The following is a 25,440-nucleotide window of genomic DNA, read 5'->3' on the forward strand; positions in this document are numbered from 1 at the left end:
AAATTGGCTTCGAAAATGATTTCCCTTAATAGGGAATAAAACCTAACTTAAACGGAATTAGAGTCCTTTATGAAAATATTAAAGAATTTTTAGAATAGAAAAGATCCGTTTAAGATCCGCCAAAAAAGTAACGGATACAGATACGGACACGGATCTTTATTTTCCCTCGGATATCCGCGAATACGGATACGGATACGGATATCCGGAACATCACTAACTATTATAGGCAATTACGTAAAATGCCGTTTTTTGTGATATCGGGACGATGACGTACTATACAGTTAAACAATGTACGATATCGGAAAGAAGAAACGATGTATCGCGATGTCGCGCAGGTAACGTCTCGATATTGTGTGCTAGTGGGAACCTCTTATTTGAGCTAAAAAAAAACCACTTTGATCTTCCCCTCTCCTACTGACCCCAGCAAAAAATACCTGAAGCTCCGCTCTCGAGTCTGGAAGTTTCAAAATACAAAAGGATTTCGAAATCGAAAGTTCATCTACCTTGAAATGTTAGCTTTTGTGGGGAAGAAAAACTATTCAAAAGCAGTTCTATAGTAAAAAAAGGAAAAAAAAAAAAAAAAAAAAAACCCAGCAAATAGAAAAAAAAAAAAAAAAAACGCCCCCTAAGTTCAAAGTTTAGCAAGACATAATAGTTTCAATTAACGACGTATAGAACCATGTATTTGCAGAGTCAACAAAAATGAGAACCTAGGCAGGAGAAAAAGTATCTAAGTTTGGGACCCATTGAAAAAATTCGAGAGGACAACAAACTAGAGGCTAAAATTATTTTATAGTCTATTTTTTCGTAGTTTTCGATTTTATTTACAAACAAAATTTTACGAAAGCAAGCCCTCATTCCAGCTCTAAACTTGATATTTTGTACAATTTTTTCGAGAGGGGAAGAAAATAAACTATTTTATTCAATGTAGATGCTAGAGGGATTGTCATCGAAGATCCATTCGTAGGTGGAGAGAAGGTTTTTAATGTCCTCTGGCGGTTGCTTCCCCCCCCCATCCCCTCACCCCTCCCTCCTCATTCTCGCCATGTTGAGTTACGTTACAGTGTGTTGAAACGTTTCCTCAAATTTTATGCTTTAATTTTCAAAGAAAAATGTAACATAATGGGTTTATAATGACACATGTAGGTGATGTAACAAATGGAGCAAGTCTTGAAGATTGTCATACTAATTTCTTTGCATTGGTATGTAATATAAATAATAAACAAATCTTAAGTCATGTTTTCCTTAGGGCATGTTAACGTGCTGTTAACATTGAAAAATTAAAATCTGCTTTTTCAGTAATGTTAATTTGATAACAGATGAGTGTGAGGTTAACAGGTTGACACTCAATGAAATTTGAAAAATATTTGAATCATGTTTTACTTTTTTAAAGAATAATTCATCGCAATACCATCGCATTGACATTAATTCTATTGGGGGAAAATATACTTTGCTTTTAATACAGCTATAAATAGACACTTTTTAAAGGCTGATTGTTTTTCTGTTGAAAGTATCTGTGAAATTAGTGAATTAGTATTATTTCTTATTAATTTTATTGCATTATTTTGATCAAATTTGAAGTTGTATTAAGTGTATTGGAAGTCGTAACTGTCATAACATTGCGAAGATACTTGAAAAATATTTTATGACATTACAGTGTAGCTTTTTGGGCGTATAATGTATTTTGTTTTAAAGCGATGGATTGTCGAGAATAGTTTTATGTGCCTAATGTCATTTTTTCAGTTTGAATATTTTGAGAGCTTAAACAAATTTATTTATTCTATAGAATGCATGAGGAACATCATAATGCTTATCGTACCTAAAATATCAGTTAAAAATTAAAAAAATGCTCTAGAAGTGTTCAATATTTTTGCTAGAAATATTGAAATGCACGTTTTTTCTGATTTACATGAAAAAATACCATACGGTTGATGATCTTGCTAATTGAAAACCCCGGTTCAAAAATTTCTATAATATTTGAAGTCTGTTTTTAAGGCCTTTTTTTGCACCTTGATTGGGCAAGTAAAGGTCTCCAAAACAATTATGTGACCTGAATTTTATTACTTTAAAAGAAGAAAATAAAATAAGCTACTAAGTGATTGAATACTATTTCATTTTAGCTCTTGTTAAGCTCTTGCTCTTGTTTTATTAAGAAATCTGCATCCAAGATATGGAATTAAATGAAATAGTTTTCTTGCTAGCCCAAAATTTGTATTTTCCTTGGATTTTATATCAGATTGTTACGTACCCCCTCCCTTTTTTTTTGCTCTAGATTAGTATTATAAAGTTTGTGTGCCAGATTTGGATCTTATTTCTGGGATTAGATGTCTTAGTGTTGCTCTGAGGCGACGATTTGTGAATATGAAACATAGTTTTATAAAATTACACAACATCTGTATTTTTAAATGATAAATGGAATCGTTTTTTTCTTCATCGTTATAGCATCTGAAAATTCTGTTGAAACTTTCCTTGACTGAATTGCTAAATAATGTTTTAAATATTTTATGTTTTGTTAATTGTTATGATGTAGATATTAAAAGATTAGAGGTGATGGCATTAAGTAAAACAATGAAAATATTCAAGTAGTTGGAGCTAATAACATATTGTCTTGATTCTTGAGTTAAAGGGTTGTTTAGAGATCGTGTTTAGTAACATAACTGTTTATTTTAAAATGATTATAAATTATCTGCAGTGTGTCAATATGTTTTAAAAGAAGACTATAGTTTAAAGTGTCCATGTCTTTTCCAATCAAGGTTGGCAGGTTTTTCCAAATAAGTTTTTGACAGTTTAAATCATGATTTAAACTGCTAAAAACTCTTAGCAAAGTTGTCAGAAGCCTATTTGTATATGAAATTTAATTACAGTATACTCCCGATTATTCACATTTATACAATACAGTGAATAGGCAAAATATTTAGTGAGAATGCCTTTTGCTATCAATCATTTATCCATAAAAGCAAAAAAAAAAAAAAAAAAAAAAAAAAAAGAATTTTCATTTGATTTATTTAACTTTTCAGTATTTAATACTGATATTAATTCACAATTATTAGGTGATATACATAACTGCAGCAAATGTACCTGCACTGCAGTAAATGTATCTGTGCACAGCCTGCGCCTGTGTTTCTATATTATCTAGCTATGCCAGTCTTTCACACTTACTTTTTGACAATTATTTACTGTTTGTTTGGTAGCGTAAATGAACCCATTTTAACTTGAAAAGTGTAAAATCTATCTTTAAGCATTTCTGTTTTACCCATCTCTTCCAATGATAGCCAACCTTCCAAGGTCACCGAAACCCAGGGTTGGCTTTCTATGGGCAGAAACTAGTTTTTGTCTTGTCAGTGGCAGAAACTGGTTATAACTGGTAAAAACCAGCAGAAACTAGCAAAAACTATTAAATGTCTTTAATAATTCTTGTAATCACTAAATCATATTTGTTTTTGGCACACTAAAAAATGCAAATCCATTTCATTATTTTAAAAGTAAAATCCATTGCTATTGCCCTTGATTTAGTTCAGAAAGAATTGTTTAATTACAGATGGTTGTAACATTTCGATCAATTTAAGGAATGAGGAGAATCTTACTTCTGCTTAAGAAAAAAAAAGTGACGTACAGATTTAAACAGGGAATTGCTGATTAGCATTTACTGGGCTTCATCCAAAGTGCTTTTGATGAAATTGTCATCTGCTCAAGAAGAAAGTGACAGAGTTTTATTTGCCAATATTAACGTAGATTTTGTACTTAATATAGCTTTACAAAACAAAGTAGCCTTATTTTCTGAAACATATTTTTCTAGTCAAGTTAATCGAACCCGTTTTTAAAAAATGTACAATACATGAAAGTCTTGTTAGTCTTGCTTGTTCTTGGATTATAACATCATTTCCTATTATATGTCAGTAATTACTTTTATGTCATTTTGTGAGTTTGTGGCAGAAAGAGGTTTTTGTCACGCCAGTTTTAATTGGTTTCTTCCAGTGGTTTTAAAAACCTTGGCAGAAACTCGCCAACCCTGCCGAAACCTGACTAGTTGACACCTGATTTTTAGATCTACACTGCTTACTGCTTTAGACCTGAACTACTGAGGAGTTTTTAGGTCTACACTACTAGTTGAAACCTGGTTTTTAGATTGACAGTTCTTTTATGCATGTAAGCAAGTGACTTCACTAGTTTTGTTCAAAAAAAAAAAAAAAAAAAAAAAATCCCCTCCCCTATACTTTTATGGTGTAACCTACCTTGATCTGTTTCAGTTAAGTTGTTGCAAATGTGTATAATCCATTTGACACAATGAGTGTATTTTTTTCTTTTTTGCTTTTCCAGTTTTTTATCATGATCTGTTATTGTTTTTTAATAATTGAAATTAATGAAGTTTTTTTTTAAGCTACTGCATACACTTAATTCTTTTTTTTTTTACATATTTTGTGGATTATTCAGAAAATTCACTTATACTGCAATTACCATGTCACCTTACTCTACAAATAAAATCAGGAATGGTGGCCCTCTACATTAAGTGGGAGGTTAATGTTAACTTGAAGTAAAATATATTGCAGCTTCATGTCACTATTTATCTGTTTGTAAATAGTTGGCATAGTTAAAATTCAGATTTCGTCAACATTATCTTTTAGAGAAAAAAAATTCACAAATTTTTGTGTTTGACACTCCCCAGTGGTGACAGTAGCAAATTTATTGCCACTCATTTTCTCTGGTCGCCACTTTTTTTATCACTTAAATCCGTGATGCCCAACCTACAGCCCGCGAAGTTGATCGCTGTGGCCTGTTGTCACGCTTAATGTTGCATCTCGAAAATTATATTCTGAAACTTTCCAATGCAGTTTGTCACCTTGATATGTTATTATGAGTGACTTAAAAATTAGAAGCCAAATATTCGTAAATTAATTTCTAAAAAATACATGAAAACTTCATATCAATAAAAGAAGCATGCAGCTGTTATATCAATTCTTAGTCTATAATTTTCTTTCTTTTTTCTTTGTTAATTAAAAATATTTTGAATTTGTATAGGTTCTGGCGTGCAGCATTTATCTTAGTATGAGGTGCGGCCCTCGGGTAGATAAACGTTGGGCATCACTAGTGATGTAAAATACCCGGTATTTATCTTTAGGGAAATACCCAGGTATACCGGGGTAAATACCCAAAATGGGTATTTATCCGGTTATTTATTTCAAAAATTTATATTCAACTAAAATATTTTTCTGTATGAATTCCACTATGTATATATACAAGGTCTATTCCAAAAGTAATGCAATTTTTAAAAAAAAAAGTAATTTATTGAACAGATTTGCACAAACACTCAAAATTCCTCAAAGTAATGTCTTTGGGCTTCTGCACATTTTTTCTGTCTTCTCTGCCATGACTGGTAAGTGCCCTGAAAGGCGTTTTTGGGTACTTCCCCTAAAGTCTTTGTCACGTCTGATTGGATCTCTTCTAGGGATGAAAAATGGGTTCATTTCAGGCCTGCCTTAATCTGAGGGAACAAAAAGAAGTCTGTCGGGGGGACGTCAGGACTATAGGGGGCTGGGACAGCATTTTCACCTGGTGTTTAGCCCGGACCTTGTGAATTCGCAGCATGTTATGGCAAGGTGCTTTGGCAAGAACTTGCCAAAGCTTGATGAGCGTTGTTCATCTTGAACCTCTTCCCGGCTCTCTTTAGAGGTCTTAAACCACCTCAAAACTTGTGAATAGGACAGAGAAGAGTCTTTGTAAGCCTCATGAATCATTTTGTTGGTCTCCTCAAGAGATTTTGTTGGTTAAGCACCATAACTTAATCGCATACCATTTTCCCCGTGACACGGTCAATGCGCAGAGGTTAACATTAGCTTACGTCCAGCCATTTCCACAGCTCGGAGAACCTGGATACTGGTTTTCCGGAAAACCGTAGGGTCCCCCCTCAACTAAACCAAGTAGTTCGATTGTTCTTCGACCAATAAAAGCGGCCTGGAAAAAAGCATTGCATTACTTTCAGAATACACCTTGTATAACCAATCATATACAAAACAATAAATTTTTGCCAAAAAATTGTATTTTGAAGAAGAATTATTGTGTGAAACAACTTAGCAATCTAATATGATATTCACATTAAATGTGTTGGATATGCCTTATCAATGTTGATAGTCAAATTTTATTTATAAAAAGCCATTCTACAAAAAGTAAAAAGCTTAACTGGTTACAAAAAAAAAAAAGCAAATATTTTCTCCAATTATGACATTGAAAAGAAAGATTATTTGGTTCACAATATGTTTCTTTCATAATTTCATCAAGTCTTTCAATAAAAAAATTATAAACTGTGTAATACATATGTATGTATCAGTTTTACCAATTATTTCATATTTAGATTTAAAAAAAAATGCCATTCACTTTTTGAATTTTTTTGTAAAGTACCCAGTTTTTGTGTATTTACCTAGGCCTTGGGTAAATACCCGCGTAAATTCCCAAAAAATATTTATCTACCCACTGGATATTTAACCAATCCACATCACTAAGCATCACTGACACATATATATATGAAAAAGATTAAACTAAATATCTGTTAAATTGCTATTAAAGCATAAAAATCATTTTGTTTAAATGAAGGCTACTGTAACTATGAAATGGATTAAATATTATTTCTATATGAAGTGGTACTTATGTGAACAAGAAATTCATTTTTTGGAATTAATGTTTCCTGTAAACTGGAAGTAATTTTTCACTCACACTTCCATTCATGATTTCACAGTCTATGACGCATGAACTAAGAATAAAAAATCATGTTAAAATGTTACATTAAAAAAAAAGATTATTATAAATTTCGTCGTCTCTTACATACTATGTCAGAGCATCATAACTTCACTGCACTAGTTTTATCAAAGTCAGGCCTGTTATTTAGGGGTTTCAGGGGGATATTGCTTTGTTTTTACATGTAAATGAGACTAAAATTTGTTATATACTGGTTAAGTTTGTATTAAGTTGATACATCCTTTGCCATCCCTCCCTCCTATAAAAATTCAAAATGACTGCCTGATCAAAGTCTAATAGTGAAAATTGCTTCATTTTGAAACTAAAATTTAGTTTTGTAAGCTGTACGATCCGAATTGTGGTGAGGTTTATTGTATGGAGTATAACGTCAAATCATTTTACCATCATCCACCGTGTAATTGGGTCCTACAGTTGCTGAACTTGCATTTTGCTGTGTCCTTGAGTTTTCAGACTCATAATGCTGTACTGTTTGTGGTGAAGATGATGTTATAGGGTTGAAATTTCTGAAGAGCTAAGGAATTAATGATAAACCAGTGGATGATATTTTTCTGACTTTTTGTGTTTGTTATGTAAAGTTTTCCTTCTTGTTTCTTTTTTTCAGGCCTCAAAGTTAAGCTGTAGGTTAAAAATAGCCAATCGCTAAGGTGCAACCATTTCATTGAAAATGACTACCAAAAATGAAGTCTTAGTCACCAAAAGTGGCGACCATATGTTTATTTGTTAAAAATCAAACCATGTACTGTGCTACGCCAATATGCTTCCAATCCTGAGATGTTCAGCGCATCAGTCAACTTTACCTTTCCAATGTAATTCCGAGTAAACTCCCTTCAGGATATTTATTTTTGCACAGAATATATTTAAAAAATAAACGGCTACCAAAATTTAAAAGTTGCTACCTTTTTTGTTACTCTGGTAGCCAGTGTCTAGCCTATTCAGAATTCCTAGTTTAAAGCTTTACCTCAGATTCAGTCCCAGATCTACCTATCCACAAACCTTGCAGTTTGTGGGACACACGGCCCAAGAAACCAAAACAATTAAAAAGGAAATTAAAAGATCCTATACTCAAATTTTGAAAGTCAGATATATTTTTTTTCAATGTTTTAGTAAAATTTAAAAACTCTAGCCTTTGCTGATGTATACAGTCGGACCTCCATGTATCAAAGTAGCAAATTGCTGGAAAAGAATTCGATATATAGAAACTTCGATACATAGAAACAATCTTATTTTATCCTAAAAATCTCCTTAAACATTAAAATTAAAGCTCATCCCTATCACAACTTTCATGTATGAAACCTAATTTCTAATTTATACGAGCATCAGATTAAATGAAAGTTAATAATTAAAAAATAACAGAAATAACATTTTTGCGCCTTCATACATCTTCATTCTTTGGCAATTCAACTTGATCCGCAACAATAGATTTTCGTTTTGACGATGTAATCGCGAGAAAAGAAAAAAATCAATCTGCTTAACTTGAATGATTTTTACTGCTGCTAAAAAGACTAGGAATGATAATCAACATACAAAAAGGCTAACTTGAAACTGATTTTACAATGTTAGCCCTTACAACTAAGATATTTGAAATAAACTTGAGGGAATTTTAAGAACTCCAGAACGAAACTACGACACATCTATACACCCCTCAACTCCAGATTCCTTATGAGTTTCGTAGCACCCATTATTGAACATAATTTTCTCCTCCAACCTTTATTTTTCATGAGAAACAATCTAAAGTGGAAAAAAAAAACTATAGTGTCTCGAATTTTTTTTTCGATATATAGAAACAATTTTTCTATGTAATGAACATAGAAATTGGTTGGTATTTCAATATATAGAAAATTTCGATATGTGGAATTCGATATATGGAGGTTCGGCTGTATCTTGATGTGGATGCTTCACTTGCCAAATCGACTAACACCATAAAACAAAGTAGAGAAAAGTGAAGAAGAAGATGGGCATTGTCCAATGTCCATATTAGTATATAGGCCCTGGTGTTATATTTTCTGCCATCATATGGTCGTTAATTGATTTGGCAATTGAGACATATCACAATATGCATCCAATATTTATATTGAAAATATCATATTTTGATATTATCAATATTTATTTTTTGAACTACAAGATTAGCAGCATAAAAATTACATGTTGATGCATGTTATGCATGTTATTCATTTATTATTAAAACTAACCAAAAAAGTAACATAATTTTTTATATATTGATGTTTTATTAATATAATATAAATATTACTATATTATTTTTGTGTTATATTCATAAAATAATTAGTAAAATGAGCACTGGAAAGAGTTTGAGTGTTTTAACTTATCAGCTACAAATGCTATTATACTTTTTTTTATGAGTTGCAATTAAAATCAAAATATTTTTGATTTTTAGGCTGATCTTAATGGGATCAAATGGAGAAAATTACATTCAGATACTGTAACAGTAGATCCATTAGATGATCCTATATTAACCTCTTACAGTAAGTGCTTGTCAGCAAGTGTACTTGCTGTATGGAGGAGCATAGTTACACCAAAAAATGGCACTCCAGGTGCTGTGCGGGAACTTAATACTTTGTCATCTTCGAAAGAACTATGGATATTTTGGTATGGAGAGGGACCTGATTTTTCGGAGTTTATTTCTCCTTCTTTATCTGGTGAGTATGTTTCATAATTACATGATTTTTGATTGAATGCTTTTTATGTGTACATGTTGCATTGATTGTTTGATTACCTTATGCAGTTGATATTCATTGGAAAGATTCCAAGTTCATCATTTAGTTACTCTTAACATTATTACTTTCGTTTACAAAAAAGGAAGTATTGTATTCACAAAAAAATGTTCGCTCAAAAATCGACCTTAATTTCCATTTTGCTCAACCCCGAATGAATGTTGAGTTTTTTTTCAACCCGACCACACGTGCATATATACCAAAGAACGTATACATGCCCAAACCATCCATTTTGACGTTTCCCGTGTTAATTACAACGAGTTTTCTCGTGACGTCTGTATGTACGAATGTATGTGCGTATGTACGTATGTTTGTATGTATGACGCATAAACTCGAGAAAGGTATGTCCTAGAACAAGGCTGTCCTACTGCAAAGAGCCCACGGGCCACAATTCCGGTCACTGATCACCTGGCGGGCCGCAGTTTGAAAAAGTTGAACAATAACCTCTTACCTCTTATATTCGTGATGAAATACTGGGTTTCTCTCTCTCCCAGCGGTCCTGGAACACTCGATTCTCACTATCTATCTTTTGTTTTTTACTCATAGTTGGAAGATGAAATATTTATAAACAAGAATAAAATTAGTTTTTACACGTTCCCAAAAAAATATAGCTACGGTACAAGAGAGGTTTACTTCATATCCAAAATCTGCAAGCTTATCAGATGCACTCTGTTGTACAAATGTGCCTAAAAGGTGTTACGAGTGCGGCCACATGTTAAATATGTTTCATTCAAAAGTCATTTCAGTACAAAAATATGATTTATTTAAGTCAATTTCAAGGGGAGAGAAGAAGGGGAGAGGTTATGGTGCAGACTGCGCCATTGAATATTTTAGAGGAATTCATTTTATAGGGGTTTTTATGCCATTTAGAGGGGGGGGGGGGGGGGCAGAGTTGCTCTGTAGGATTCCAGGGGGATGGGCCATCTTCTTTGGAGGGATGGTAACCTTTGTGGTAAGTTATGTAGCTTGGATTTTTCCTATCCACATATCACCAGTCACCTACTTGTATCTCAGTAACAGCCTTTGTTTTATTTTATCAATCATCAAAAATCACTATCAAATCTGGTGCAGATCATCTGCATCTGCATGCCATAATTTTGTAATTCATAGCTGACATAACATTCTTTCTTTGGATACCTGGAGTATATTTTACATTTTTGCACCAGATTATCTTCAAGTCACTATCAACTTGATTGAATAAAAATACTTTGGTTGAATGTGTAGGATCCTTTATTATATTAAGGAAATCAGTTGAAGACTGAACTTTTATGCTTATCAATTTAGTGATACTTTTCTGCTTAACCAAAGATTTTACCTTTTCTTTCACTCTGTTACTAACCTCTTTGCCATGCATGTGGATAACAAATATTTAAATAAAATTTTTCTTTAGGTATGGAAATAATTTTCCTTTTGGTTCTATTCTCTTTCTTAAAGTACAATGCTTTTTAAGCTCATATTCATACATTAATAATTATTTGATTTTTTTTTTCACTGAGGCATAGTTTTAAAGTCAGCACACAATGTTTTTAGATGAATCATTTAACACACAACCTCACCTTAACTCTCAACTGTAAAGATCCATCATTTGAAGAAAATCATACAAAAACATTACGTGTTTTACTTCCTTTATGAATCGCTAATAAAAATTTTCTAGCATATGTAGAAATATAAAACTTCAGGTATCTGACTACCATATCAGGTTAATTTATAACATGAGATATTTTTCCTTTATCCTGCTAATTTAGGTTAGGAGAAAAACTTTACTACTTTACGCGTTACATGTGTTACCGAAAAAAAGGTCTGAGTATTTTCTAGGGTTGAAATTTTATTAAAAGTCTTTATTTTAAGTTTTTAATTCATAGTTATTGTAGAACATTTGTTTTAATGTTATTCCACAGTTTTTTCAAGAAAAAATTAATGATTAAGAAAAATATGGCTTTTGAATTTATCTTTGTAACTATGAATTTTTTGGTGCTATCTGTGTGCTACCAAATATGGCCAAAATCTGGTATAAAAAATGTTTTTGTCATAAAATTGATGCTGAAATTGAAAACAGTAGTTGTTTTTTAACCTAGAAAAGATATTTGTTTTCAATTTATGTGAAAAAAATATTTCAATGTATCAGGACCACTTTCTGTGGAATTGCTCTTTAGTTTTCTGACCGGAGCCAAAGCTTTGAAAAAGAAAACTTTCAAGTAACAGTCAATTAATGCAGGCTGCATCAAGGAGCTTTCCCGACTCACTTATTTTAGTACCTCACATATGGTACTTATTGTATGTTAAGTGTCCATGTATTTCATGATATATTGGTCTAATTTTTGTTTCTGCCAGAATGTCTGGGGCAGGCCTGAACTTTCATTCAGCTGGTTACCAGTCGAACGCTCTACCGATCGAGCTATTCAGCTCTGTTGGTCACAGTGCAAGTTAAACTTATAAATGTATCTGAAAAACTCAGTCTGGTGCTTTTAAACAGATTGTTTGGACAGAAAAACAGTTTTTAGAACGTGGATCTATTTTTCGTTATTAGCCTGTACAATAAGCTTTAAAATGAGGGGTAAATCAAGGAAATTGATCAGGAATTGAGAAAGATCTCGCTTAGTGACAAAAAACAGGCTACAGAAATAATATATAAAGATTAATTCAGACCTTATTAAATTTGGCTTTGTTTAATCCAAACTACCATTTAAATGTACAATAGTGTTTAATTTTGTATTTTATTGTATTTTTGTAATTTTCTCTTATGCTGTGTTATATTTCATTCTCTTGAATTCAAACTACAATTTTTACTGTGCACAGTAATTTCTTTATATCCCTTGGCTTAATTTGTAAGTTATTTTGTTGTAATCTGCACTTTCATTAATTCGGTTAACCTAGATCCTTTTGATGTTTATGAAATTCCTTTTTTTCCATTTAGAAATGGAACAAGGCTCTTGGGAAAGTGGTTTATCGTATGAATGCCGCACACTTCTCTTCAAAGCTCTGCACAACGTCATAGAAAGGTAAAATTATTTTATTAAGTTCAATGTCAGTACATGATTCAAATGTTGAAACACTCAGAAGTTCAAATTTTTAGTTATAGTAGAAGCTCAATTAACCGACGTGAGTGAGACCAGACCACTTTCCTAATATCAAAATTAAGAGGAATTCTTAAAATGGCTGTTAACAGACTGGTCAAGTTTTAACTGTGGATTTAAACCCTTACATGTACATAGTATTTCCAACTTAGCTTCATAATGTTGTTTTTTCTAATGAGGCTGCATAATAACTGCAGACCTAGTGCATTCCCCAGAGACCGGAAACATTCTTTCATGTGGCACTACCATTGGTAGGTGCTGTTGCCGCGAGAATTTTCAAGCCCAATTTCCCCACTGGATTGAGGTACCTGGGCTCTTATAATTTCAAACTCGAGGAGGAACTAAATTTTACCAAGAGTATCCATATCCAAAAAAATACTTAAGGATCTACATGCCGCATAATCATACAACGTCAACGCTGTCTCCACGAATTGGAGCCAGGTTCAACCCGCTCTTCTGGACGTAAGAGGCCAACACCTTATCGCTATACCACTCTGTTAGGTTGCTACTAAGTGTGTTGTGTTTGATTTTATTATAAGTTTTAAGAACTATCTCACAAGTCAGAAAATGCAGTTTAAATGTAATAAGACTTAACATAGTAAACTTTAATTACTATTGTACACTAGAATATATTTATCTCAAACCTGTCTGTCTTGAAAACTTCTCTATAGAGAAAATTTTCAATTTCCCTGCATTTATAGCATGAATTCAATGTTTTCTCCCATGTCTGTATCTAATGAATTTTTCCAAAAACCTTTATACCGTAAAATCCCTCCTAACGGACACTCCTCTTATTTGGGAAATTTTTAATTCCCCGATTTCAAGGCAAATAACATTATTAAACCCCAATACTGCGAACACCCCTCTATTGCGGATAAAAAAATTTGTCTTGTTCTGTTAGTGTCCACATTAGAGGGATTTTACTGTGTCTCGAATTCCGACTAATTTGCATTTGATTACGCCTTAAAATTCCATTTACTTGGAAACGGATGGGATTTAGCATTATTGAACAGTGAACAGGTATACTGAGCTTTATTTTTGAGTCATTGTTACCTTGTGTTCTCTGAGTTTAGGCCTTTCTATTCTAATGTTTAAATTGTTCAATTGATTCAAAAACGGAAAGCTCGACGTTTTTTAATGACAATCACTGAAAGAAAGGTATCGTCCTTAAAGCTATGCATAAATTTGCTACTGATGTAATCATTAAAATAAATAAAATTTGCAACCATAAGAAGTCATACTGTAAAATTATCAACAATATCAAATGAATCTGTAAACTCTTCAACTTTGATCCAATAGCTTATTTTATAAGTTTCATCAAAATCTCTGTATCTTAAAACCTCCATATTGCGAATTTTGCTCAAAAATTTGTGTCTTGAACTTCAAGGTAGATGGATTTAACTGTGTTATGAATAGTGTCGTGATTTATTTTATTCTTTGATCTTTGATTTTAAACATAAAAACCTGAAAAAAAAAAAAAATCATTTTTTTTTTTTGAGTTCACAATTTTCAATTCACAATCCATTTATATTTTTTAGTGGAAAAAAAGGGCATATGTTACACTTGATCTTCACTAATATTTATTACTTCCTATACAATTTTTAATTTATAACACATGCCCTTCTTCTAAGGTACCATTCGTTTATGTACTTAATCTAGTCTTTGCTCATTTCTTGAAATATTTCTTCTTTATTATTTATCTTTTTTTTTTGTAATTGAGTAATTAAACTTTGCATTTTGCTTTTTAGACATTTGTTATCTCATGGATTCACTAGGTTAGGAGAATACTTTGTTGAGCCCCAAGTTTTTGATGCAACTTCCAGAAATTGGTATCTACAACTTTTTCTTTAAGCACTTAATTGTTTAATTTATATTTTCTATTTGATGATTACTTACATGGCAAAATAGTAAATGCATATACTGTCTAGAAATTCAATTTGTAAAACATTTTTCAGGCAACATGTGTTTCGTCTTCATTTCTTTATTCATGGAGAAAGTACTGTTTGCACATGCATTGATGCAAGGTTGACAACTCCTGTATATGCACTGCAAAAAAGTCATATTCATGCGGCTCAATCCCATACCAAAAATGTAAAAGGTAATTAATTTTAACTTTTAAATGAAATAATGTTACGACTATCTGTTGCAGGGCTGGTCAATGTACGAATTTCTACATTGTAAGAATTTCTACAATACCTTCTACATACATATTTTACGCAATACTACATTCTACATCTTATGCATCGCCAACCTTACATCGCAATGTTGCAATGCATCACAATGTAATTTTTTTTAAAGAGCTTTATAAATAATTGCTTGTTTAAATTCTACAAAATATATTCAAGTTGAAAAATATAACTTAGGCCAGGTACTACAAACAGAGTAACAACAACAAGAAATAAAGTAGAACCTCCATTAAGGGACACCTCCGAATAAGGGACACCTCTAAATAAGAGACATTTTTTCTGGTCTCAGTCCCTTTGAATAGGGACTTCCATATATTTACCTCTAATTAAAGGACACTCTGTTTAAGAAACAGTCACAAAGCTAAAAAAATGCAAAAAATAATGTATACGGGCATAAGAAATAGTGAATTTACTTGAATTCAAGTTTTACTTTTCCTCTAAAAATTAATTGTGGTTAAGTTTGACATAAACATATGTAAAGGAAACAAGTAATGTATTGTAAAAAAAAACTTGCTGAAATTAACATGCATGATTTACCCTCTCAACAACTTAGTCAAGTAGGTTGAGGGCCGACAAAGAGTGCACAGCAACTAATTAGATTTGAATATAAAACTAAAAATTTTGAACATTAACTGTAATTCACATAGTATTACATTGTAAACTACATAACATAAAGCACATATATGTAATACATTACTTTAAAATTATTTCTGTATGCTACAAAACTTTGTCATTACAAAATTTGATTAAATTGTAATTAATTCAATAATATAAAATTAAAAATTTTAATAATTGTGAAATTTATTTAGCATATATGAAACATTTTCAGTATTTAATCATAAATGTTAATAGTTAATGTTTATTTGATATTATACTACTTAGTACACGGCATGCATCTATTCACCCACCTCCGAATAAGGGACACCTCTATTTAAGGGGCAAAATGTCAGGTCCCATTAGTATCCCTTATTGAGAGGTTCTACTTAGTAAAAAAAAAGTTTAAAAATGCAATATAGCAATAAATATTACAGATGTGTTTTTAGATTACAATGAACCTATTTTTTCAGAATGAAAAGATGTAAGCTTATGGAAACAGTCTCATCTTCTTGCATTTAAAAAGTGGTTCCTCGAAACACCAAGATCGGTGTATGCAATCTTTGTTACTGTTTTATGCTTTAAGCATTTTTTTCCTGGGGGGAGGGGAGGGGTAAATAATCATAAGGTAAACTTTATTCATCAATATTTTTTTCGTCAAGAGCTTAAAAAATTGCATTTCCTGCAGATTTTGGGAAAAGTGGAGGTCTTGATTCACTTATGATACTTATACACAGAGAGGCCCTTAACTTTTTTGGGAGGGTGAATTTTTTTAATTTGCGTAATTATGCTCTGAGTTGTACTGAATGATAAAATAATAGTTTAAAAAACTAAAAAATACTCTTTTGTAGCAAAATGAACTAAAAAGTGAAAAATAATCTTTGGATGATAGTAGTTGACTAATCACTTAATTTTAATATAATACAAAAAAGCTTGGGGTGCTATCGATTTACATTTTTGCTTGGACAACAAATGGAAGAAATTCAAGACAACTGATAAGAAACTCCCCTCGCTTTTTTGTATTACATTAAAATTAAGTGATTGATCAACTATTATCATCCAAAGATTATTTTTCACTTTTCAGTTCATTTTGCTACAAAAGAGTATTTTTTAGTTTTTTAAACTATTATTTTATTTTTCTGTTTTTTCATCTTATGTTAGAGAATTATCAGGCAAAGTTTTTTTTTTGTGCAGTATATGAAAATTTGAATCAGATTGGGACTTAATTGACGAAATTATTTTTAAAACAAGTGCGAGGTAATATCTTAAAGTTAAGACAAGGGCACCCCGATGGGAAGCTACTGTGAGTCATCGATGTATGTTTGCGGAAATCATATTTATATTACTTTGAAAATTTGAGATGCATTTGAATAAAAGTTTTGTTCAACAATGGTCTGATCAGCAATGAATTTCCAATTGAAGACTCACCTAAATGTTGGCATGAAATTAGTTAAAAACAATTATATTTCATGTTCTAATTACCTTGGAACATTGGAACAAATTTTGTCTGATGCAGAAAAATTAAAGGTAGTAGATTTGTAGATATTTTTAAATATTTTTTGCAAGCATTTTTTAATGTATTTTTTAAATTTTTCCTTTTTTACATTGTTGGATTTATGCTAAAATATTGATTAAAATTGGAGGAAACTAACAATTAAAAGAGTTAATTAATTAATTTGATTATAGAATATTGCATTGTCATCGGGTCTGAGGTTGAGACCCAAATATCAAAAGAATCCGATCGCAGGAAGTGGGCGAAATTTGAGCTGCAAGATTCCATTACAAGATACATACATACATACAGGTGAAGCTAATAAAAGCGTGTTAAAAATGTGAACACGAACATGTACCTAATGAAAAGAGATATTAAACTTCATTATTTTGTTAAAAGGCAATTTCAAAATCTCGAAATTTATCAAATCCTCAAAAAAAAAAAAAAAAAGTGGAATAGGACATTTTTGGTAGATCACAGTGACCTACCATCACGGTGCCCCTGCTTCCACAGCATTTTGAAACTAAAATAGCAATGATTGTGGACCAATGTCTGAGCAGTATCTTTGCTTGAATTTGTAGTCTGTGCGATATCAATGCATCAGCTTTGAGAAAAATTCTAAATCGGTTTAATGATAAGGGATGTACACTGTTGTTTTATGATGCTTTGCCCAGCCCCAATCTGTTGTAAGACTTTTGCTTTCACCTCGAAATATAATGCCAGCTCAAAAGTAAATAAGCCATTGAGAGTGAAATTAAAACTATACATAATATTTTGCCTAAGGAAACTAATTAAATACATGTTACAATCCAAAAGTAGTGAGCCTCACGTTATACTAACGCATGCATGCCCTGCAGCTTGCTCCACTTGACAGTGACGGTGATGGGGGTTGTTGGCTTTACAGCGCAACACGGGTCAGTTGCCTCCCAGCTTTCAGAGCGGTACCATCAGCTTTAACAGGAACCCCTATACAGTGGTATAAGATCTGAATTTTATTATTTATCAAAATTGTATTTGAGTGGCAACACTTAGTGGCAACTGCGCCATATGTTAGGAGATCAAAAACATCAATCTGCAAAATGAAGTTGTTCATGTGCAACATCTTCACCCCAACTTGGTGCGGGATTTTCCACTCATCGAGGAAAATGACAGCTCAGAGGAAGAATGCAAGCCAGACTACTATGACCTGCGACACGATCGTCGCCCATTAGCCAAATTTGGACCGCATGTTTCTTTTTTTTTGTTTTGTATTTATGTTTCAATATCAAATTTAATTGCAACTAAATTTAATATTGAGCGGGGTCGAATATTGTTAACATTTTAGTCAAGTTTTCTTTCAGATAAATGAAAAAAAAAAAAACCTACTGTTATTTCTTCTGAAATATGTTTTTGCCTCATGCAGATCGGTTTTTACAAACTGCTCCGATGTAAACAAACAACATTGAATCAATAGTGATGTCATTTGGGCCATTCACTCATTTGAACTGGATTGGGTTTTGGTTAGTTCCTGCATGTGATAACCGTTACGAGGTTTTTGTGTGTGGCAACAGTTCTTGTTTTGCATAGCGATTAAAATTTCGAATGTTGGATGTTCCACCATCTGAGTTCCTGAATATATAATGCTGCAGGCTTGAACTCTCTCTCAATTTTTGTTGTGTATGTTGTCTGCATGTTAGTGTTGTCCAGTGCAAATGTAAAATGGCATAGTCAGGACTGGATTACCCAATAGGCCAACCTAGGCCCTGACTTAGGGGCACAAGCGGAATAGGGCGTACGTCGCAGAGGGGGAAAAATAAACAGCTTGCTGGGGGGAAAAAATGAGCATGCCTTGACATGTCCATCCAAGCACATGTCAAGACAGCTCTTGCAGATATCTTGAAATAGAACTTCAGGAATTCCTTTATATCATGGAAAAGACGCCTGCAGAAGTACATTGTTGCAAGAGGTACCTATTTTTAAGACTCTTAGGCAATTGTACCAATCAGCTCAATAAATCTGTCTTTTTAAACGAAGGCTCATTACTTTTGGATCGCACCATGTATGAGAAATGTGTTTTGTATGTTTATCAAAAGCAATTAATTTTAAAAACGTATAAAATTAATTCTTTTTAAGTATTAAGGGTCTCAGTTTAAAGAAGGATCCCCTGTCATTTTCTTTTTAAAACTTCCTGGTTTTTCTCCCATGAACTTGCAATCCCCTTATGCTTCAAAATATGTGTGTGTGTTTAATGTAGTCCAAAAGAAATATTTAGCTGTTCCAAAATGAAATTTCAGCTGTTCTAAAACCCTGTCTGAACCTTTTTATCATCACTAAAATATATTCATTTAATGCTTCTTTTAATGCAAAAATATTTGGTTCTGAAGAAGTGTTTGACTTGATAGTAGTTGTTGGAAAGAGCAATTTTATAGTATGCTCATTTGCTTATTCAAGCTTTTAAATTATGTGTATTATTATATTTTTAGTTATCCTCAGCCCATATGGAATAGAAGGCAAATTAACGGGTCCGTGCTTCAAGTACAGTGATCCTAACATGGCTCGTTTTTTAAATCTCTGGCATTCATTTTACCCTCATATTCACAGGAAAGATAAATTAAAAATGTTCTCAGGTGATCCCAATGTGGTTGAAGTTTTAGTTGGTAAGTGGTTTTTCTTTTCAATACTATGCTTTCAAAGATTGAATCATAGAAACTTTTTTTTTAGCAATCACCATTGTTCAAATTGCTTGCGGTATTTTAAAATTCCTTTTCTTATGACATCATTTCTCAAAAAATTTTTTTCATTGTAATTTCATTATTAATTTGGTGATCAAACAGTTAAAAATAAAAAGTTTTAATGCTGCCTTTGCTTGATCTTCAGATTTCTTTGTTAATCAAGTATTTCAGTATGTAACATATATGCCTATATATATATGTCAAAAGCAAGTAAATAACTTTCACATACCAAAAAAGAAAAGGTAAAATTTTAAATTTAACTATTCTTTTTTGCTTGCTATTTTTTTTTAGCCTTTTTGAATGTTTTTGAGTTTTGTGAAGCAAATAAATTTTTGAGATAGGTATCAATGCACTGCAGCTTAAATGCACACTAAAGCAGTGATGTATTCAGCAAAGTAAATGTGTGAACTAAATTTAAATCAGAAAAAGTGTAAAAAAAAGTAGATCAGGACAGGACTAGTCTTTTGAGAAAAATATTAGATAAAAGAAAGAAAAAAAAAAAAAAGCAATAATAATAAATGTAATCAAGAGAGCTTCAATTTGTAGTTGGAGTTATGGTGGTTTTGTATCCTTCTTTTTTGTTATTTTATCATGTCACACATATTTCTGTATGTGAAATATGCATACATAGTTGCTCCAAATTCACCATTTTCCTGCTCTCAAGATTGCTCCAAAAGCGAGTTTTGATCGGCACATCCCTGATTATGTAGAAAACTAAAATCTATAAATAAGTTATCGATCTAATGAAAAGTCTATGTATTTTCTCAGTGGAATCAAGTATCCCCCATGAAGGGATCATGTATCCTTTGATGTGGGGATACATGATCCCTTTATGAAATTTTTGAAAAAAATTATTTTACTAAAACTTTCTGTTTAATTTCAACTAAAAATACTGTCAGAGAGAGAGAGAGAGAGGAAAAAAAACTGATAATTTACAACAGAAAAATATTGAAAACTGAAGTGGGATCAAGCATCTCCAGTCTCCCCCTACTTAATACACTAACTCAAACTTTGGTAGGCAGTCTAGTCTTTGCATGAAATGTCCACTCTTGGGTTGATAAACATGTATGGTTTGTAGACGATGTTTCAGTTGAAACTTTACATAATTTTTATTGATTGAATATTTTTGCTTAGTTGATTTACCATTATTTTAAATATATATTTGTTTTTATCTGTGGAATAAACATTCCAAGTACTTATGGCTAGCATGAATCTTTTGTAGGTGGTCTTTACATGAAATATCCAGCCTCATATGTATTTGTTGTTGAAGAAGATATTGCTAAAACTTTTCCGAGCTCTAAAGCATCTAATTTAAATAGTTCTACCCTTAAGAGCACTGCAAGTCACATTTCTCCCTCTGGTTTATTAACCCCACCAATGTCTCCCATTGAAAACAGTACACTCAGAGATAATTCCAGAACATCTGCAGATCTTTTGGGCGATTCTCAAAATATCCTTGAAAACAACTTTCATATAAAAATTCCTAAATTTCATGATTGCATCAAGTATTCTGTTAGTCAAGAATGCTGTATTTCTGTTATTTCGGAAAAGTCAGATGACAGTCCAACTTTATGGGATTTTCAAGATCCATCTGCTGTTATAAAATGTTCATGTTGTAGGTAAGAAAATTTTTCTGTGTAGTTACTTATTTCATATTTTCATTACTTGTGAAATTACGTGCAAGAAATGTCACGATAAGCTTGCTTAAATTCAGTAAAAATTTGTCACTATTTTTATTCATATTTATTTTAAAGCCTGTATTGAAAATTATACTCTTAATTTTTGCTTTCTTGTAAGAAATGTTGGTGTGCATAAAAGTGCAAAGTGGTTTATCGCTTACACAATTAGTGTTTCCCTTCGAAAGCTGTAACTATGACGATGAACTAGGATTTTTAAAAATTTAATTTAATATTAGTTCTTGTCATTTTATTAAGTTGTAAATTGATGTACATATACATAAGAACCATAAAGCTTTTTTTTTTCATAATAATTTGTGTGATTTTGTTCAATTGCTAATTATCAAATATTGGTCACTTCTAATGAGTAAAATTCATTTGCATGAAAGAATTGTTTCTGTTAGTTATAACAACCTCAATTAAAGTATAGTTTACAATCTATTGTATTCTCTCAAAATTAGTTGAAGAATTTCCTTGATGTACTATGATGCGTAAATGGCGGCTGACTACTCATGAATTTTTTGAATTTAAACCTAAATTTCCCATAACATTTAAAATTTTACTGGAAAAATGAATGTAAGAATGTTTTGTTTTGAAAAAAAGTAATTTATGATTTCTCTTTATTTTAATAAGATTTTATTGATGAAAACAAATTTTATATTTTATTTTTCATATCACTTTCAAAATCTCTTTTCTTTTCTTCTTTTTTCAGCAAAATTAGTAAAGGAAAAAGTGTTCAGTCTAGTTCATCTGGCAATGGATTTTCTACTGCTAATCAATCATCAGAATCATCTGTAAACCATAGGAGTTTAAAAAATGAAAAATTCAACTCACATTACATGGGCATTCCTTTTCATCGCCAAAAACCCAATCAAAAAGAGGAAAGATTTCTCCAGAATATTTGCATTTCATTTCTCAGCAAAGATTCAGAAAAACCTGAATTAAGAAGCAGTGAAACAAATTCTTGCACTTCTAATTTGCCTCAGCTTCAAACACCTCTTAGCCATATCAAAAGTGAATCTCTTTCAAATGTTTCTTCTACTGACACATTTTATGCTTCAGTATCTTCTTTGGATCCGGTAATGCCAACTTTATCTCCTCAACCGCCAATGATAAAAGAAGAGAGCAATGTTCAGTCATATGAATTTTCACAAGCAAACAATTCTAGTCCTGGTATTGATTCCCCCAAGTGTGTGAATTTGAAAGGAAAAATATCAGAAGAGGTAAGTGGTTGTGGTTTTTTCTTTTTGATAACATATTTTGCACCCTATTTTTTAGGAAGTACATTTCTCATATAAAAAATTAGTGATATATTTAAATATAAATCTGCCCAAATGTGGAAAAGCTTGTATATCTTGATCTAATATTATTTAATCAATTCGGTAAAAGCTTGTGTAGCTCCCTACCACATGTGAAATATCAGATCTATCCTAGCCAGTATTGACTAATAGTTTCCCATTTGAGCATGTAAAGACTTTTACTTGCTCATGTTATTGCATTTTTAGTGTTGTATCTTTTTTCAAGTTGTCTTTATTTCCAAGTATGAAGTACAGAGGAAGTATTGTCATCACAAAAAAATGTTTACTCAAATTTCCATTCTAACTCATTTTCCTTGTATGAATATTGACTAGTTTTTTCACCTCATCAGTATATGCATTTCTCTTGAAACATGTGTACAATTAAAAATATCCATTTTGAACATCCTTGATTTAATTATCATTCGGTTTCTCATGAGCTTTGCATGTACATTTGTACTTATCTGGCACAACTAACCAGAATGTATGCTGTTTGGGCAATAGGTTGTTGGATGGAGATTCACAAGGCGAGCCGGTAAATATGAGATAATCATTTAGTTTATTATTTACATTAGTTGGTTGTGCGAGTCAACACATGACAACTGTTTACGCCGGAATCAAAACAACATCTGCGAGGAGAGCAACTTTGCCAGATTTGAGATTAGAAAACTTCTCCGAAAATAGTGAGTGGCTTAGGGCTAGTACCGCCACAGCTGTAAGAGGTTGAAATTTGCCCTGTAGGATCTGTATGGGAGCTTAATTGTGCGTTCTCTTTTTAACCAAAATCATATGTTAAATTAATGTAATATGCATTTCTCTTGAAACATGTGTACAACTAAAAGTATCCGTTTTGAACATCCTTGAGTTAATTATCATACGGTTTCTCATGAGCTTTGTATGTACACTTGTACTTAGCTGGCACAACTATATGCTGTTTGGGCGATAGGTTGTTGGATGGAAATTCACAAGGCGAGTCGGTAAATACAAAATAATTATTTAGTTTATTGTTTTTTTAAAAAGCTAAGCATTTTTAATGCTGCCATGCTAGATCATCCTACATGAAAGAACATATTTTTTCTTTTTAGATCCTTTCTCCTTTACATGCATCATTACTAAATATGTTTGAAAATGCCAAAAATGTGTCCAAACTGTCGCCCATTGCTGCTAATCCAGAACCTGATCCTGTGGAGCAAGTGGAAAGTTCTTCATGCCCTAGAAGTAATAAAAGCCAAATAATTGAGAAACCTCAGCTTCCAAAGCGGTCACACGAAGATGACAATCCACAAATGACCATGACAGGACTTTTGTATGACTATCAAACCTTTAATGCACCTTTGTGGTAAGATCTTTGAAACATTATTTTATTATAATATTTAATTAAAGCATTAAATAAAGTTGCAAAATGTTCATATGTATTTAATAGAGAATTTTAGTTCAGTTATATATACTTTAGAAATAAATGGCACAGCTTCATTCCCCCGATTTGTTCGAGAGGATCCCAAATTTTGATGCCATCTTCTGGACTCCCTAATGAAATAAATACTTTTGAAATATTCATTAAAACAACAAAATACCTGAAAATGGATTTTTTCAGTGATTAGAAATTCCGAAAAAATCCCTACAATAAAACAATCAAGATTGCAAAACAAATCCTTTTCATACACTTGTATGAAAACTGAATATGCCCAATCATTTTTGGAACATATTTGATTTGTTTTCCATTTAAAACTTTTACTTCCCAAAAAATGTGACAAAACATTTCTCTGAACATCCTAAATTTTTACCTGCGGCAAGGAATGTTTATCACTTATAAGAGAAAAAAAAAACTTATGCCTCTGGGTCAATCCATACAGGTTTGACGGATGGGTGCACTCGACCATTTTTAATTTTTTTTGAAACTCATGCCCCTAAAAGCCGCATATGCAAAATGTTTAAAACCACTTTTGTTTTTTCTCTAAACTGGACCTTTGATTTTTTTAGAGGTCATCAAACGTGGTTTTTGTAGTCAAAAGTAGGATTTTTGGATTTGCACTTTGGCCAAAATCTATTTAAATTACATTTATGGCAGTTAGTTTTATGCTTTAATGTTAAATTGCATAAGATGATAGGCTTACATGCTGAGTTATGTGGCTGTAACTTAATAGTTAAAATAATGGCAACAGGTTAAAGTTCAAGGTCAAATATAAATATTTTACTCATTTCAAAGGTGAAATCCGGCAAACACTAATCACTGGAACTATGATAAAAAGAATATGTAACTGTTGCTGTGTGTTTGTGTACCCTTCATAGATTACAGCCCCTCAAAAATCGGAAAAATGACATTTTTTAGACCCCTGTAAACCAAAAGGGGATGGAATTGAAAATAAAATTTCTTGACCAATTGAATATTCCCTTCAAGTACTATACATGGTATATATGTTGTTTGTTTTGTGTATTTGGTTTGCAAAAAAGATACAGGTCTTTGAAATTGAGCACTTTGCTACACACTAAAACAGAAATAATAATTGTGAAAACTACATTGCTCCTTCTTAAATTACGTATATTGTGCTCTATATAATATATTATACTGAGAATATCTATTAAAAGTATAAAAATAATTATTTTAATTTGATAACTTAGAATTATTTGGAAATGAATGAGTAGTTCTTACTTAATTGACAGTTTAAGCAGTTAATTTACAGACTAGACTGGTAATCTACACACCCAAATTTTCAAACATACAAACATACTCTCTGTACATTAACTTATGTAACTTGCCTAAGCACATGCAGAAACATTAGCTACATAGTTGAAAGGAAAAAAAAGTGTGTTTTCCATTTCTTGCTTCAGTGTAGTTTTAAGAAAATGAACTCAGACAGTAGTACTATAGTTCTGGTGGTGACACAGTATGTGGCGTACTGAAATTCTTTACTCAAATAAACAGTAAAAATACAAAT

General features: G+C 31.9%; 1 protein-coding gene across 1 annotated transcript in view; it reads left to right on the plus strand.

Moving 5' to 3' along the window:
- The first annotated feature begins 1,133 nt into the window (after window positions 1-1,133).
- Window positions 1,134-25,440, plus strand: part of LOC129217105 (mediator of RNA polymerase II transcription subunit 13-like) — a 132,638-nt gene continuing 108,331 nt past the window's right edge. The window contains exons 1-9 of the mRNA XM_054851358.1: window positions 1,134-1,202; window positions 9,140-9,401; window positions 12,391-12,475; window positions 14,299-14,379; window positions 14,506-14,648; window positions 19,285-19,458; window positions 20,756-21,152; window positions 21,922-22,432; window positions 23,590-23,843. Coding sequence (XP_054707333.1) covers window positions 1,134-1,202; window positions 9,140-9,401; window positions 12,391-12,475; window positions 14,299-14,379; window positions 14,506-14,648; window positions 19,285-19,458; window positions 20,756-21,152; window positions 21,922-22,432; window positions 23,590-23,843 — 1,976 coding nt within the window. The remainder of the gene's footprint in view (window positions 1,203-9,139; window positions 9,402-12,390; window positions 12,476-14,298; window positions 14,380-14,505; window positions 14,649-19,284; window positions 19,459-20,755; window positions 21,153-21,921; window positions 22,433-23,589; window positions 23,844-25,440) is intronic.

This window comes from Uloborus diversus, chromosome 1 (genome assembly GCF_026930045.1).
Source record: "Uloborus diversus isolate 005 chromosome 1, Udiv.v.3.1, whole genome shotgun sequence".
Lineage (NCBI taxonomy): Eukaryota > Metazoa > Arthropoda > Arachnida > Araneae > Uloboridae > Uloborus > Uloborus diversus.